Source organism: Diorhabda carinulata, chromosome 8, assembly GCF_026250575.1.
Source record: "Diorhabda carinulata isolate Delta chromosome 8, icDioCari1.1, whole genome shotgun sequence".
Classification (NCBI taxonomy): domain Eukaryota; kingdom Metazoa; phylum Arthropoda; class Insecta; order Coleoptera; family Chrysomelidae; genus Diorhabda; species Diorhabda carinulata.
This window is the reverse complement of record NC_079467.1, coordinates 21,495,956-21,510,217: the sequence shown is the minus strand read 5'-3', so window position 1 is coordinate 21,510,217 and position 14,262 is coordinate 21,495,956. Positions and strand designations below refer to the sequence as shown.

The window sequence follows — 14,262 nt, the reverse complement described above, 5'->3', positions numbered from 1 at the left end:
AAAAGGAAGTTCACATTAATAAAAATTTGAGAAAAGTAATAAGTTTATTGAAAAAACTTTTGTTGCATATTGAAGTTTCCTGTTCGCTATTTTATTATTAATTTAGGTAAATTTTTTATTTCTTGTAAATTAATTTGTTGTCGGTCCTGAATATACTACACATAAATAATTTTCTTCTTCTTTATCCTTTGAATGATCTAAAATTATACTACTCTTGACACACTAACTCAAAAAGAACATTTGTGTGTGAGACCCAAGACAATTTTATACTAGACATTGGTTCGTTGTTAAACTCCAAAACCTATTGAACCTTATTTTGTTTCTGTAAAAAATTTTTTACACTATAGTTTCTTTTGGAGTCTTGTAGTAAATGTGTGTCTCACTGCATAACGGTGCTGGGAGGGTTATAAGCAACCTTTTCTATTTATGTACAAATAAATTCGTTTATTATTCAGGTGAAGACATATTTGATTCTTCAGATGAATACGACACTGTCATTATTATGGTCTAACCATCATCAGTCACTATATACGAGACGAGCACAACTGACAAGTACAAAAATACGCATTTATTATCAGTTGATTTGTGGTAATGAAATATTTTTTTTTTTGGTACAGATGATGAAGAGACCCAAGTCTCGGCGGTGTGAACATTTTACCTTTACCAGTGATTTCAAAAAAATGATTGAGAAAATAAAATATTTATCGGTGTTTCTGCATTGCATATCAATACAAAATCAATACTCATTGATCTGTGTCCGTTTATTGTATGTGTGTGCAAAAAGTTTCAGGGTACTGGGGCAAAAACGCGTGTCTCGTTAAACATTTATCACAGTTTTAGTTTAGTATACTAGCGATTCTAGTAAATTTATTGAACTTGACTTAAGCTATAGTTACAAGAAATCAAAAGTATTATTGTTAATAACTATGGAACAATAACTTTCATAATACATTTTTATTTAATCATGATTCCAACGTTTTCTTCCATTTTTCCATGAATAAGTTTTTGTGGATTGTAGATACGGTTCTTGTCCCTGTGAAAAGTACCTGATTATTATTTAGATTCAATACATAAGGTTTATAGATTTTAGATTATTTTATTTATATTAGTAAACATATTTGATCAATATAATGTACATATAAATGACAATATGATTTTTCTGTTTGTTTTAATTCATCTGATATCTTATTATTTCAAGTGTATTATATAAGTAGGTGTCAATTTAAGTAATGTGTCAAGTTTCTTATAAAAAATATCTGTATATGTAGAAATATCATTGATTATTATAATTTCTGTTATATATATATATATATATATATATATATATATATATATATATATATATATATATATATATATATTGTTATTATTAAAATTATAACCAAATATAGATATACCTCATGTTTTTAAACCACAACTTCTTTACTTGCAAAACGAATGTTGAATCAAATTTTCCTCAAAAATATTGATCAAATTTAGAGTCGATATAAACCACAGACAAAAGCTTTGAAAGAAATTAGTCAGTATTTGTTAATGCAAACAAAATAGCAGAATTTGAGAGGTGATAGGATTATTTATCTAGATCTATAAATATATTTATTTATATGACACTAAAACCAAGTTCATTGTGCCTCATATCTACAGAGTATCTTCCAGTATAGGTACCAGCTTCAAGATTAGATCTTCGCCCCTACAGGTTTCTTGTCCAAAGTATGTTTTGTATATACTAAAAAAGAAGGAGAATTCTAGATCCAGGAGAACTGTAGATTCATTCATTCATTTTTCTTCTCGTAAAATATGTACTCATAGGTTTCTTTCTCCTTTTTTTTACACCACCGAAAGGCTATGTGCCAATAGAATCCGTTTTTGCTAGTTTTCTTGAAATTGTATTGGGATTTTCATTTCCTTTGTTTCCTGAGTGACAGGAACCAAGACTAAAGAGAGAATTATTTTTGCCTGTTAGTTCAAATTTTCTTCAGCACTCCCATGTCATTATATGATATGGAGGCTCGGTGCTGATTGACTATTAAAACGAATTGCTTTGTCATATTCTATTTTTCTCCAGTCTCATATCCACGCAACCTTTTGCCTTGATGCTTAGTGAACTAATATCCGTTTATTAAATAGAGCACAGCGCTTGTTGGGCAAACTTTAGCAAATACTTTAGTTGAAAAAACAGAAAATTTATTTGAGACAAATCTTCACATATTTATCTAGCAGACATTTTAGACAGCATTAGTACGAAAGAGTAATTTTTTTTATTTCAGCTAAAATTAACCACTGCTGGTCAGTCTTAATTTTTTTAGAACTCTAATTTTGAACAAAATTTATTTTCATTAATTTTTTATTGACATTAAGTTGTTACTTGTATATACAATCTTAAAGAAAATGAAAATATTATTCTTTGTTTACCAATGAGCTGTTTGTCGAAGAAATAGCACTGTTTGGTTCTAGCTTGTTACATGCCAAGCCTGGTTTGGAATTGGGATTGAAGCAAGCAAGCTGAAACTGGATTGATGCCAAACTAAACATTCAATGTGGTTCTTTGTTTATTGTTTGAATTACGTGAAGTTTGTAATTTAGAAAATAAAGCAGCCTTTTCAATGTATAGTGAAATGTATACATAAATATTTATACTATATGTATTAGTTTTTTCTCTACATCTAAAATTTTCGTATCTGCTATCTCCATTTAATAATTTATTAAAAGTAGTTCATTACAGTAACATAATGTAAGTTCCGAAATGTTACCAATATATCTCATTTAGAACTCTCTAATTTCTTAATAGGATAGTGATCTTCTTCTTTAATTTGTCATCGGTAAGATCTGGTTCATACTTTTGAAACGAACTGAGTATTTTTAGCAAATAAATACTTTTTTTTAAATTTTTATTCATATAATTTTACTTGATACAACTTTGGATAATATTAAAAGCATCACAAAGTCTTTGGGGGTCTTATGATGTAACCATTATCGTAGCCATCTAACCAAGTGACCGAAAGATTGTCAATTGATTAGATGATAAACTGCGAGCATTAATTAGACCCCTCAATTTTTCATTTAAATATTTTTCATTGCTGTTTTCTTGAAAATCTACACATTGAAAAGACTAAAATAATATTGATTTTTCAATTTATGACTCCTATCCAAATTATTGGCACATTTTCAGATTCTTTATTTTAAATTGACACCAACTGTACCATTTTTAAATCTTAATGCATTCCATATCTTGTAAATACCCTATTTAAATATTATTTGATAATAAAATAGGATTTAGATGTATATTATTGACAAATTATCGAAATTTAAATGTTTAAACGTATTTTAAAAATAAAAAATTGTTTCTAGTTGGGCTGGTATACGTCAGTACTTTAAAATATTTTTACCTTTCTGAAATCTAGTTTCTCGTTTTTTTCTAACACAGGACAAGTCAATACTTTGGCAAGCTCGATACATTTATCTTATGGTTAATAAGGCATTGAATAAATGCAAACTATGTTTTCAAGCATGTAATAACAAGTTTTTGACAACAATTATTTATAACCTGACTCCAACGGGTGTGTACGATAGCCCTGAATCAACTCTGCTAAGTTTTAGCCTAGTAGTTGCAAAAACTGTGATTTTGTAATTTTTTTATGATCACTGACATTGGAATCACAAATTATAAAAAAATAATTTGGATACTCAACATTTTTGCGACATATTTTCCTTCCCACCTTTTTTTTATAAAATAAATTTCGAATATTTGATTTAGTATACATCGTAAACTCTATATTAGACTAACTACAAGAATTTTTTTTCTGCTTGATAATTTTAAACTATTGAAAAGTGTTTTTCATATGGAACTTTTAGTCCTTTGTAACTTAACTAGTATTGTATTCCCTTTTATAATGATAATAAGAAGTTTCATGCAGATGCACAATTATATTTAGATGATATAAAGAAAAAAATATCTAGAAACATTTTTATATTGGACTATATACTAGACTGAATTTAACAGTGCTTTTTAAAAGTAATTGTGATTTTGTAAAACGCATATGTTGAAAGACAGAGATAATCATTATTGTTTACTATATATTTTCATTTACTTATGTTTTCCATTAATTTTCCTTTCTAGAGCATGCCGAAAAATATAATGCAATTTTATCCTATTCTATAATTACAAACTGTTGAAGTTATAATCATTATTTTACTTGCCATATGCTGGGTTTAATTGCAAGTGTATTAATTAATATGAGCGCATGAAAATAATCATTAATAGACTTAATTCACCTGTCCAAATAATTAAAGGTACCGTAGTCGACCCGAATTCCCTCATCTTAAGCCACTTATCCAAGGATTGAATTTGGGGACGAACCATTTTGTACTATGTTATCATATTGAATTTTCAGAATTCACGAAAAACTATGTTTTTTTAACTCATGAGAGCCCAAGAAGTTGTATGGCAAGTGTTCCTCGTTTGCTATTTCTGCTAACATTAAAACACTTTTGAAGAAACTGGTCATCTTCAGAACTGCAACTTTTATTTTTACCCTGGTACATATCACAGCATTGCTTACTTAGATCACGGCAAAATATTTAATCATCGAGTCATCATAAATTAGGTTTTGCTCGGGGACAAAGTGATGGAATTTGGGCGGGTGCTGGCGTTCGGGTCACAGTATGTGAACAAAAGAAATTTTTATTTTTATTACATACTATATCCTCACATTTTTTCATTCTTCTCGTTATTCTGATAATTGATACTAAATATATTATTTTGTTGAAAGTTTAATAATTGCATCTCTGTCTATGGTATTTTGAGCTTAAACTTTTTTGCAATGTTTTTTTAGGATTTGTGATTAAAACTAGTCGCTCAATTTATAAAATGGAATGGCCATTCGTTTGATTTCTCTTTCCTACAAATGAAAATCTGAGAATTGAGACGAATACATCATTTATTTCGAATTTATTTTGATATTAAAAAATACTATTAATTATATACTATTGTTTTAAGTAGATGTATATCTGTATATTAGTGTACAAATTTATTTCATTCACATTAAATGGCTTTAGAAACAGTACATGTCATTCACTTTTAATGTAATAATTTCCAAATAAATCTTAAACAAAAAAAATGTTTTTTTTGGTTTCCCTGTATTCTCCACGTCGTTAAATGCTGTAAAATTGATTAACCACGAATGCTGTGTGGCGAGGTAAGAATGAGAGGGTAGAAAGAGAGTGGCAAGGGTTAGAAGACGAGGGAGTGTACATTAATTACTCTAGGCCTTTTTACGTATGCCTACTTACAATGAGCATGCACGTTCTTAAGGGCCTGCGCGCCAAAGTGGGTTTTTGTGCGGATTGTTAATTATTTATTGAAGATTGTCGATTCTTGATCGATTGCTGATTGGTGAATATTGACTGTGGATAATTAACAATAAACACTATTCAGTTGTATGTTTCATCGAATGGAAAGATATAGGGACATGAAAGTGAGAAGAAAAGTTATTTGGATATTAAGACAAAATGTGATAATAGTTAAATCCTGATTCCAGACGAACAAGAGAAAATAAGAATACTCTGTTGCCGCATGCACAACAAGTGGAATACAAATCTACTCCAGTCTGTCTTATTCAGTCACCCGTTGCAACTGCTCCCTATCTTAGTACCGCAGCTCAATCAGGTCACAACCACACTCCTGAACTATCTTCTAATGCATTGATGAGTCACTTTCTTACTATATCCCCTCAAAAAAGCCTTACTTCATCAAACAATAATCACTAGCAATGCTCCGGTATGTCTCTTCTCTCCTCAGAAAGCCTCAACCACATGGCCGATTTCTTGATGTCCGATATCGACAATCAATAACAAAAATTCATTATCGCTATCCAACAATCAACAGATAATTATTAAAAATCGATAATCAACAATCAATGATCAGCAATAAACATCCAAATACACGACCATCTATACAAAAACAACTAGAAACTCGCGCATGCAGACATAGCCACTGGAACGCTGTGTTTACTAATATTCTCTTTCTTTCGCCCAACTTACTCTCTATCTCTCTACCGTCCCCTCATTATGTTTCTCTCATTCTTTATTTCTCTCTCTTTCTACCGACCCCTCACTCTATCCCTCTTCCTCTTTTTCTCTCTACCACCCTCTTTTCCTCGGACAATAAGGGTAATGAATTAAATACGTCAATTATTTGAAGTTTTGTATTTAATGATCCTAACCTATACGATGTTACGAACAGACGCTACTTACAAAGACATTATTAACATCTAAAATATTAATTTCTAGAAGTATTTATATATGTATAATCATTTACTTTATAAATTCAGTACATTTGAGAACGGTATTCAAAATACCACGATCCTAAATGTACAATTTTCAGACCAAACTAGATAACAGGCAATGTGTCATTTTAAAACTAATTGAAATACTAATATTATTTATTAGTAAGGGAAAAAGAAGAAAAATATTTGAGCTTTATTTGTAGTACAACTAATAAACAATATTAACATCAATAATTCAAGTTATTAATAATTATTATTGCCAATAATTGTATATAAAAATGTGAAAATAAAAAATGTAATTGTGTTAAAAAATTAATACAAAATATATTTTTTCTTTCTTGATGGTTAAATAAGCTATAGAAGATAAAACTGTAATATGGAGCGTCCTTCAAAAAATTCTTTATATGCTTCTACTTTTCATTTATGTTTTTTTTAATTGATAACAATGAATTTATTGTAATGGAGGTCTTTCATTTTTTGTACCCAAAGCCATATAAAAATTGTCTTTTTCGTATTAAACGTACTACAAATGCTCAAAACTCTATTTTATTGTCCAATCGAAAAAAAAAATGCCTGATGCATAGCTTGTCTTTACCTAAACAAACTCTAAGCTTTCTTCAACACGAAGGAATTGTTTTAATTTATTCAAACGTTTTGTGTCACCAAGGACGTAATTTTCATTCCTAAAGGATCATTAATAGATTAGAAAAAATATTTTTATAATTGTACTTAATATTTTGGAAATAAATAAGTAAATAACATAGTTTATAATGAAAAGACGGACTTTTCGTAACAGTTCTATTAAGATAAATGTTAACTGACTGGTGAATAGTGGCTATTGTAGTAGAAACGAAAATATGACTCCGATACAAATGCTCTACCAAGAAGGAAAAGTACATCGAAATAATAGTTACTACTCTTTTTTAATGCAGAAATTATTTTCCGCTAAATGAAACAAATTTAAATCTCAATATTCATATTTAAAACTAAACAAAATACAAAATGTAAGAAATCAATGAAGTGATGGAAAGCTTTGTAATTTTAATAAAAAAAAGGGAGAATTGGAGATTATAACAAGAAATCAGCTTAACCAGATTTGAAATAATTGAAAGAGGAATAAATGAAATATAAATAAACTGACAAGTTATTCTATGACTTCATTTTTTACTTAAGCACAGTAAGATATCGAAAATCGAGACGTGAAAAGATGAATTTTTTTAGATCTTTATAAGAGAATATAACAGAAATTGGAAATGTTATAATACATCAACTGAAAACTATTTGGCAAATAGTTAAACTAAATAGTTAAATACTGACCATTGATTTTGGTTCTCAACAGAATCATCATAGTAATGATAATTCGAAATTTTCGACTTGATAATGTATCTATCTAATTAAATATATCTTAAGCATAATCATTATGCAGATTTGTAAGGTAAATTGGAATGAAATATTACGTCTTTTGATTTGACGAGTCGCTCTGTCGTTTTGAAAGAAAACTTTATTTTCAAATTACGTTACATTGCACTTATCCAAAACTTAAAGATATTTCCGTAAAATTAAGCAGTCACAATTTGTTCTTAACTGTCATTTAATTTGTTCATTACGCCCCAAAATGGAATATGGCACAGTTAATCTCTTTAAAACGGGACATAATTAACAAATTTTTCAAAAGTCAGTTGATAATTTGTTCCAAAAATTGATTGAAAACCACCATTCAAACATTGTATCAAAATAAATAGTAGAACTAATATAAAGTCTATAAAGTAGTGAAAATAACAAGGTCAAGAAATGATTGAATGAATAATTAATAGAAGCAAAAAGCTTATATGAAAAAAATTAATCAGTTTATAATAATTATGTTTGAATGGTCGTTTGGAGTCATTAAATGCAAAATCCTGAGGGAAGCCAAACATAATGTTCATTTTAAATAGTATAAAATATCACATCTCCTTTCATATTAAAAAAAATTAAACGTAAAACTGAAGCGTCTTCCAAAAGAAAATTAGAATGATTTTAACCATATTGATATTTCAAAAAAGTTATTTACATAAGTTTTTTTTTTCAACAAAATATTGCAATGTGAAGAAATATTTGCACAATAATAAAGCTATTAAATTGTAAAAGAAATCTAAAAATGAAATTTTTTCTACAAATGAGCATTTCTCAAATATAAAAATCAAGAAACTTTATTTAGAAATATAACCACGTTTTAGAGCTGCACAAGGCAGATGAAATATGAAAAAATATTAGCAGCATTTTCAAGAATAAAATTAAAAAATTGAAGGTTACATTAGAAATAATTTGCTTTTATTACTTCCATGATTAGTCACTATAGCTGCCTGACATTTATAACATAGTCCACAAAAAACCAATAAGGTCTTATGTACACAGGAATCTATCTTTCAGTACAATTGGAGAACTTGAGAATAATAATTTTAACTCTTTTTTAAACACTGAGAAATGCTCTCAATACAAAGTAGATAAAAAAAAAACAAAAATTATTAGGAATTGCTAAAAAGATAATCATTCTCACAAAAAATTGTGTATGGCTCGCCACATTTAACAAATAAAATTTAAAAAGTCAAATAAAGCAAATTTTACAAGATAATAAGTTTTCTGATATAACATTTTTGTATGTACATAGTAATTACAATATTTTTGTAGCAATATACATCTTATTTCTAAGTTTCTCAAATTCTGGTAGTTGAAAATAAACTTTTTCATATAATATTGTCACTATTTTCAAAAAAATTTGTTAGGTTTGTTCCTAAATCTAGACATATTAATTTAGACACAATAAAAAAGCTAAAGTTTTTCATATATCAACTTAAACCTATTTTTTTGAAATGAAATAGTATAATAAAAGTAATGGTTGATTTGAGGTTCTATGGATTGGATCAGGTACCATTTTTGATTTCAAAGAAAACTAGTCTAGATATAGCAACATCCTTTTTCAAACAAAAATTAAACTAAAACATCCATCTAATTTACGAATTTGAGCAAATACATTTGCAAAAAAACAGCAGTAAACTATGTGGCACTGAAGTTATTCACTCATATCAGTTAGATTCAAACAAAAAATCTAGAATATCTAGAAAAACTGAAATTGCACTTGACGAATCAACCAGTATGATAAATTATATGAATGATGCAGCCAAATATTTCCAACGTTTTAATAAAAAAATATTATTACAGTAATATATGCACATTTTTATATCATTAAAGAGCCTCCGCAAAAACTTATATATTTGTAATTTATTAGGTTAAAATCATTTTTTGAATCTTTAAATCTAATATATTGAAAATTTTTGTTGATATTTAGATTTATTAGTTTTATGAATGTAAAATAAAAATATTGTCTTCAAAATGTAATGCTACAGATATGTTGATATGCACAATGAAGATGACCAATAATCTACAATAACTGACAAGTTTCTTGAATTATCATATATTCAGTTCACTTTTTTCGTAAATGTTCGTAGAAGCAATAAAATGTATATAACAGATTTTATAATTTTCTCCATGCGGAAACTTAGCAAAGAAGAGATCACACAAATACATATTTAAGTACTTTTAAGCTGCATCATCCAAATATGAAAATATATTTAATGAAAGAATAAAATGTCTTATTGATGGAACTCGTTTTACTCTAACAAATTTCAATTGCACAAAATATGAAGTCTAAACTAAACAAATTATTATCCCATGTTCCAGTTTATCTTTCTATAACTATTTAGATACAATAAATAGTTTTACAGTCATTAATATATCACTTATAATAATATTTCTATAACAACACTGGATATTCAACAAAAAATGTAAATATGATTTCAATACAAATGAATATTAGAACTTTAAAAAAGAATCAAGTACTAATCTGAAATCATTAATAACGAAGAAGCAGGTGGATTAGTAGCTAGATGAAACAACTCATGAGCCCGATATTTATGGATTTTAAAGCAACTTATAACGCTATACTTAGACCTAAATGGTATGAAGCTGTGGGAGACCTGGAATACCAACAAAAGACTGATTAAAACAACAATGGAGCCAATAATATTTAAAATAACTTTACACAAAGAGTGCTTGAATTCCCCACACATAATAAAGCACTTAGACATGTTCTGCCATATCTATTATTTAATATTGGACTGAATAGTGTGGTAAGTGAAGTGAACGAATATAAGAGGTACCATATCAATAACATCAGTGAAGACGGACTTATGATTATGATAAAAGAGGAAGAAGAACAATAAATATACCTCCCAGTTTACAAATAAGTATAATGAAAATCCTGTGTACTACTACTATACAACTACATCTGACCTTCCATAGGTCACTGAATCATATTGGGATTGAAGGAAAAGATAGTTTAATTTTAAGTGTTGGCATAGTGGTAGTAAACAGTGTTTTTAATATAAATGTCAGCAATGGTTACAGAAATTCCAATTTAGTCAAGAAACATGAAGGATATTGAGAAGTCAGCGTAAAGGTACTTTTGAACATCCATTATATTATAGTATTTACTATGTGTATAATACTATGATTCCTCGTTTAAATTAGTTTGAAAAATCGAACTAAGAAAATCTTGTTATTGTAAAAATAAAATAAATGGATACATCAAACAAGAACTTGGGATCCCAAAGAACTATACAGAGTATCAGAAAATTGATACTAATATAACTTATGAAGCAACACTGTATGTACTTTTTGAAGTTTACTTTCACAATTTATAAAATATACGGTTATTTCAATCAATTTGTAACAAATATAAATCAAACCTACAAAAATTATCACGGTATTGTGTTCCATTCAATCTTTTTTATTCTTTCACTGTAACAGTCCATATAAATAACTAAAAATATTTAAAAAATCGGAAATTTGTAATATAAATTTCTATATAATATATATAGAGGTGATTTTGGCAAATGACATTTATGTTACATAGTAAAAAAAATTGCAGCACTTAAGTTCCAATTGAGATCATACGTACTGCACGACATTACACATAATTACCCACCATCTCTTTGACAACGCTACAGTTTGTAAAATCACAGGTGGTTTTATATACATCTTTCATCTCAAGCTTAACAACTTTGCTAAATGATATTTTGGACAATTTGAAATTTCTTTGTTAATATATTTAGGGATTTTCAATAATAATAACCATAAATTATTAAATTTGGAATATTTTGTATGAAATGTTTCCAACAAAATCCTATCAAAATAATCGTTACACCAAATTTGATTGGAGGGATAACATACATATCAGAAACTTCTTTGTTGTGGAATTTTCAAAAATTTATTCTTAAAAAAACTTCTTAAAAAATAATAAGTTTTGAATCATGAGAATGAGATATTCTGTACAGATAACTTTGGAAAATCTTTTTATGTCTGTTGAGTTGAATGAGTTCTCCATATTCTTCCTAAGATTAAAGAAGACTCTCCTATATAGTTGAATATAGTTCTTATTTGTATTAATTTTTTATTAATGTTAGTTGAAAAGTACTAAAACTTATTGATCTATATTTAGATTGTACTTTATGTAAAGTATGTTTTTCAAAAGTATATTGAGGAAGAACTATCAAAATGAGTAGTTCTGCTGAAACAGCTACTGGTGACGACAAAAAATAATCAAAGTGTGATCATATCGGTATTAAATATTTTGAAAATTTTCACACATAAATAAAAGAGCAAAATTTTTAAAAGATTATGTAGTCTCATAAATTTATATTTCTTATATAAGAGGTAGAGCATGGCGTAAATAAAAAAAGAGAAATTAGGTTAGGTTAGGTTAGCAAGGATTTCAGTTAAATAATTTTTATAATTCCAAGTTGAATTTCTCTAATTAAGATTGTTTGATAAGCATCATCAATTTTTTTTATAAATTCATTTGAACTAATCACAAATAGAAATAAGTTAGTTAAGAATAAATAATTTTTGTTTGAAAAATTCTAAGCAAAAAAGTTTCCTTGAGTAGATACCTTGATGATAAGTCCAATTCAATAAATTCCTCTCCTTGGAGCGGTTAATTTTATTTAAACAATCCCTTTTGTGCAATATACCAACGACATATTTCAAAACGTTCCAAAATATCAATCAGCAAAGTGACCGGGTTAAGAATCCAGATTTTCTTGTTTAATTACTAGAGGCTACGTGACGCTAATAATCGACCGTGTCTCTTTGTTACCGTTGGCATCGGAATTATCGTTTCTGACGCACTGTCCCGTCAACTGATTGACACTCAGTGGATTGTTTATATCGTGGGGGTTAGTCCCTACTGGGTTTCGCGTGGGCTGATGATGATGTGAAACTGGGGGTAGAGGAACTTTGACATCAAACGCTTCATGTGGTGTCAAAGGACTCTGAAGCATATAAGGGCTTGCGACGCTGACTGACGGACTGGCTACGCTCGTCGAAGGACTAGGCATTACCATGCCGCCAGGACTTGTTAGGCTGCTCAAGGCGGATAATCCTCCTGGACTTGACATGGATTGGTTCAGGCTCTCGTTGTCGTCGTCTGGTGGCGTATGGGCGTCACCCATGCTTCCGCAGCTGCCTAAATTGTCATCTGATTGGTTACCATCGTTTCCATCTCCTGCCTCCATATATCGTATACACTTTTTCTTTCGCCTGTAAAAAGTAAACTTTTATTATTTTAGAAAACATATTATTAATAACATGCTGGTCAAAATAAAAAAACTTCGGCCATGCAGGGCTGTTAAAAAATTAATAAAATGGTTGTATTTTATTAAATATTGTAGACATGCTGGTGATTTCTTGCGAAAAATCAAAAAAAAAACTTAAAAAAATTACATCAATATTTTAAGTGAACTATTAATATAAGCAGAGCCAATGTATTATAAGGTTAATCTTTGATACACATAATATATTATAATGGTGTTACTGAAGACTGTAGTCCCATATAATTAGTTCACGAAAAATTTTGATTCATTAAATATTTCCAACATATTCCAAATTAGCTTGGTGTGAAAAATAATATTGTTAATTTCAATAATATAACTGTCGAAACAAAATGTGATAAAAGACGAAAAAAAGGGGAGTCATATTTTTTTAATTTTTTTGTCCAATGTTTATTACAACGGGTTTCCGTCTTCATGATTTTCTAAGCTCAGCTGGTTCAATGTTTTATGTCGTATCGGGTGTATAAACTTTGCAGTGAACGTGGGATTTTGCTCATATTTCTCAAGTCCAGTTCAGCAAATCTTCCTTCAATCACTTTAATTTTTTGGGTCCCTTTCTTTCGTTGGGCTTATAATTTTTTTTAAACTTTATTGACTTTATAAATAGAGGTTTACATTAACATGAAATAACCCACATTATTCATTATTATTGTTTGTTTATATTTTATTATAAAGTGAGGTAATTTCATGTAATTTGTGACGTCAGAAGACAGGTAGACAGATTTGGTTAGGTAGACACAAAGTGTTGTTTTGATTTTAATTTCGAACACCAATTATTGGAATAGTCTAGAAAATATCTAATAGTTGTTATGAAACAAATTATAAATAAAAACAAACAAAAAATACAACAAAATCGGCCAAAAATAATAAGTTCTATCTAACATCGATAAAAACACCAACACTGCTGTTGACTAACCAACGTTTTGCTATAGATTCACGTAAGTTGGTTCCTGAGGTGATTGCGTGGTGGCAGCACTTCCGGGAGTATGCAACAGGTTGCCATGGACAGTCGAACTTCCTCCTCCAACGGAGCTATTTTCGGGACTAAACAATCGTTAAATGTACAAGGGGGCGTTATAAAAATCACAGTAAATATAATAACGTAGATTAACATACATTCACAGTAATGCAAATCATTCGATCTGAGTGTGTGGGATCATTCACAAGGCAAATATACGAGGCGATCTTAAACGTACTTTTCACTTTTAATGAATTTATTACTACTGAAATTGGTTTTTAAGATGAATATTTTTTTTACCAATAATTACTTC

At 28.7% G+C, this 14,262-nt stretch overlaps 2 protein-coding genes across 19 annotated transcripts in view; one reads left to right on the top strand and one right to left on the bottom strand.

Annotated features, from left to right (window-relative positions):
• The window catches only part of LOC130896916 (rap guanine nucleotide exchange factor 2-like), a 180,254-nt gene extending 174,780 nt beyond the window's left edge, over nucleotides 1-5,474 (top strand). For 11 of the 13 annotated variants that reach the window (XM_057805290.1, XM_057805285.1, XM_057805286.1 and 8 more), the window contains one exon: nucleotides 618-2,183. In XM_057805290.1, coding sequence (XP_057661273.1) covers nucleotides 618-649 — 32 coding nt within the window. In that variant the 3' untranslated portion in view covers nucleotides 650-2,183. Of the gene's footprint in view, nucleotides 1-617 lie in introns of all 13 variants that reach the window. The other 2 variants (XM_057805293.1, XM_057805288.1) reach the window with 1 other exon arrangement.
• Nucleotides 5,475-6,189: 715 nt separating this feature from the next.
• The window catches only part of LOC130897431 (protein pangolin, isoforms A/H/I/S), a 369,634-nt gene continuing 361,561 nt past the window's right edge, over nucleotides 6,190-14,262 (bottom strand). For 4 of the 6 annotated variants that reach the window (XM_057806274.1, XM_057806275.1, XM_057806272.1 and 1 more), the window contains exon 10: nucleotides 6,190-12,920. In XM_057806274.1, coding sequence (XP_057662257.1) covers nucleotides 12,440-12,920 — 481 coding nt within the window. In that variant the 3' untranslated portion in view covers nucleotides 6,190-12,439. Of the gene's footprint in view, nucleotides 12,921-13,907; nucleotides 14,036-14,262 lie in introns of all 6 variants that reach the window. The other 2 variants (XM_057806277.1, XM_057806278.1) reach the window with 1 other exon arrangement.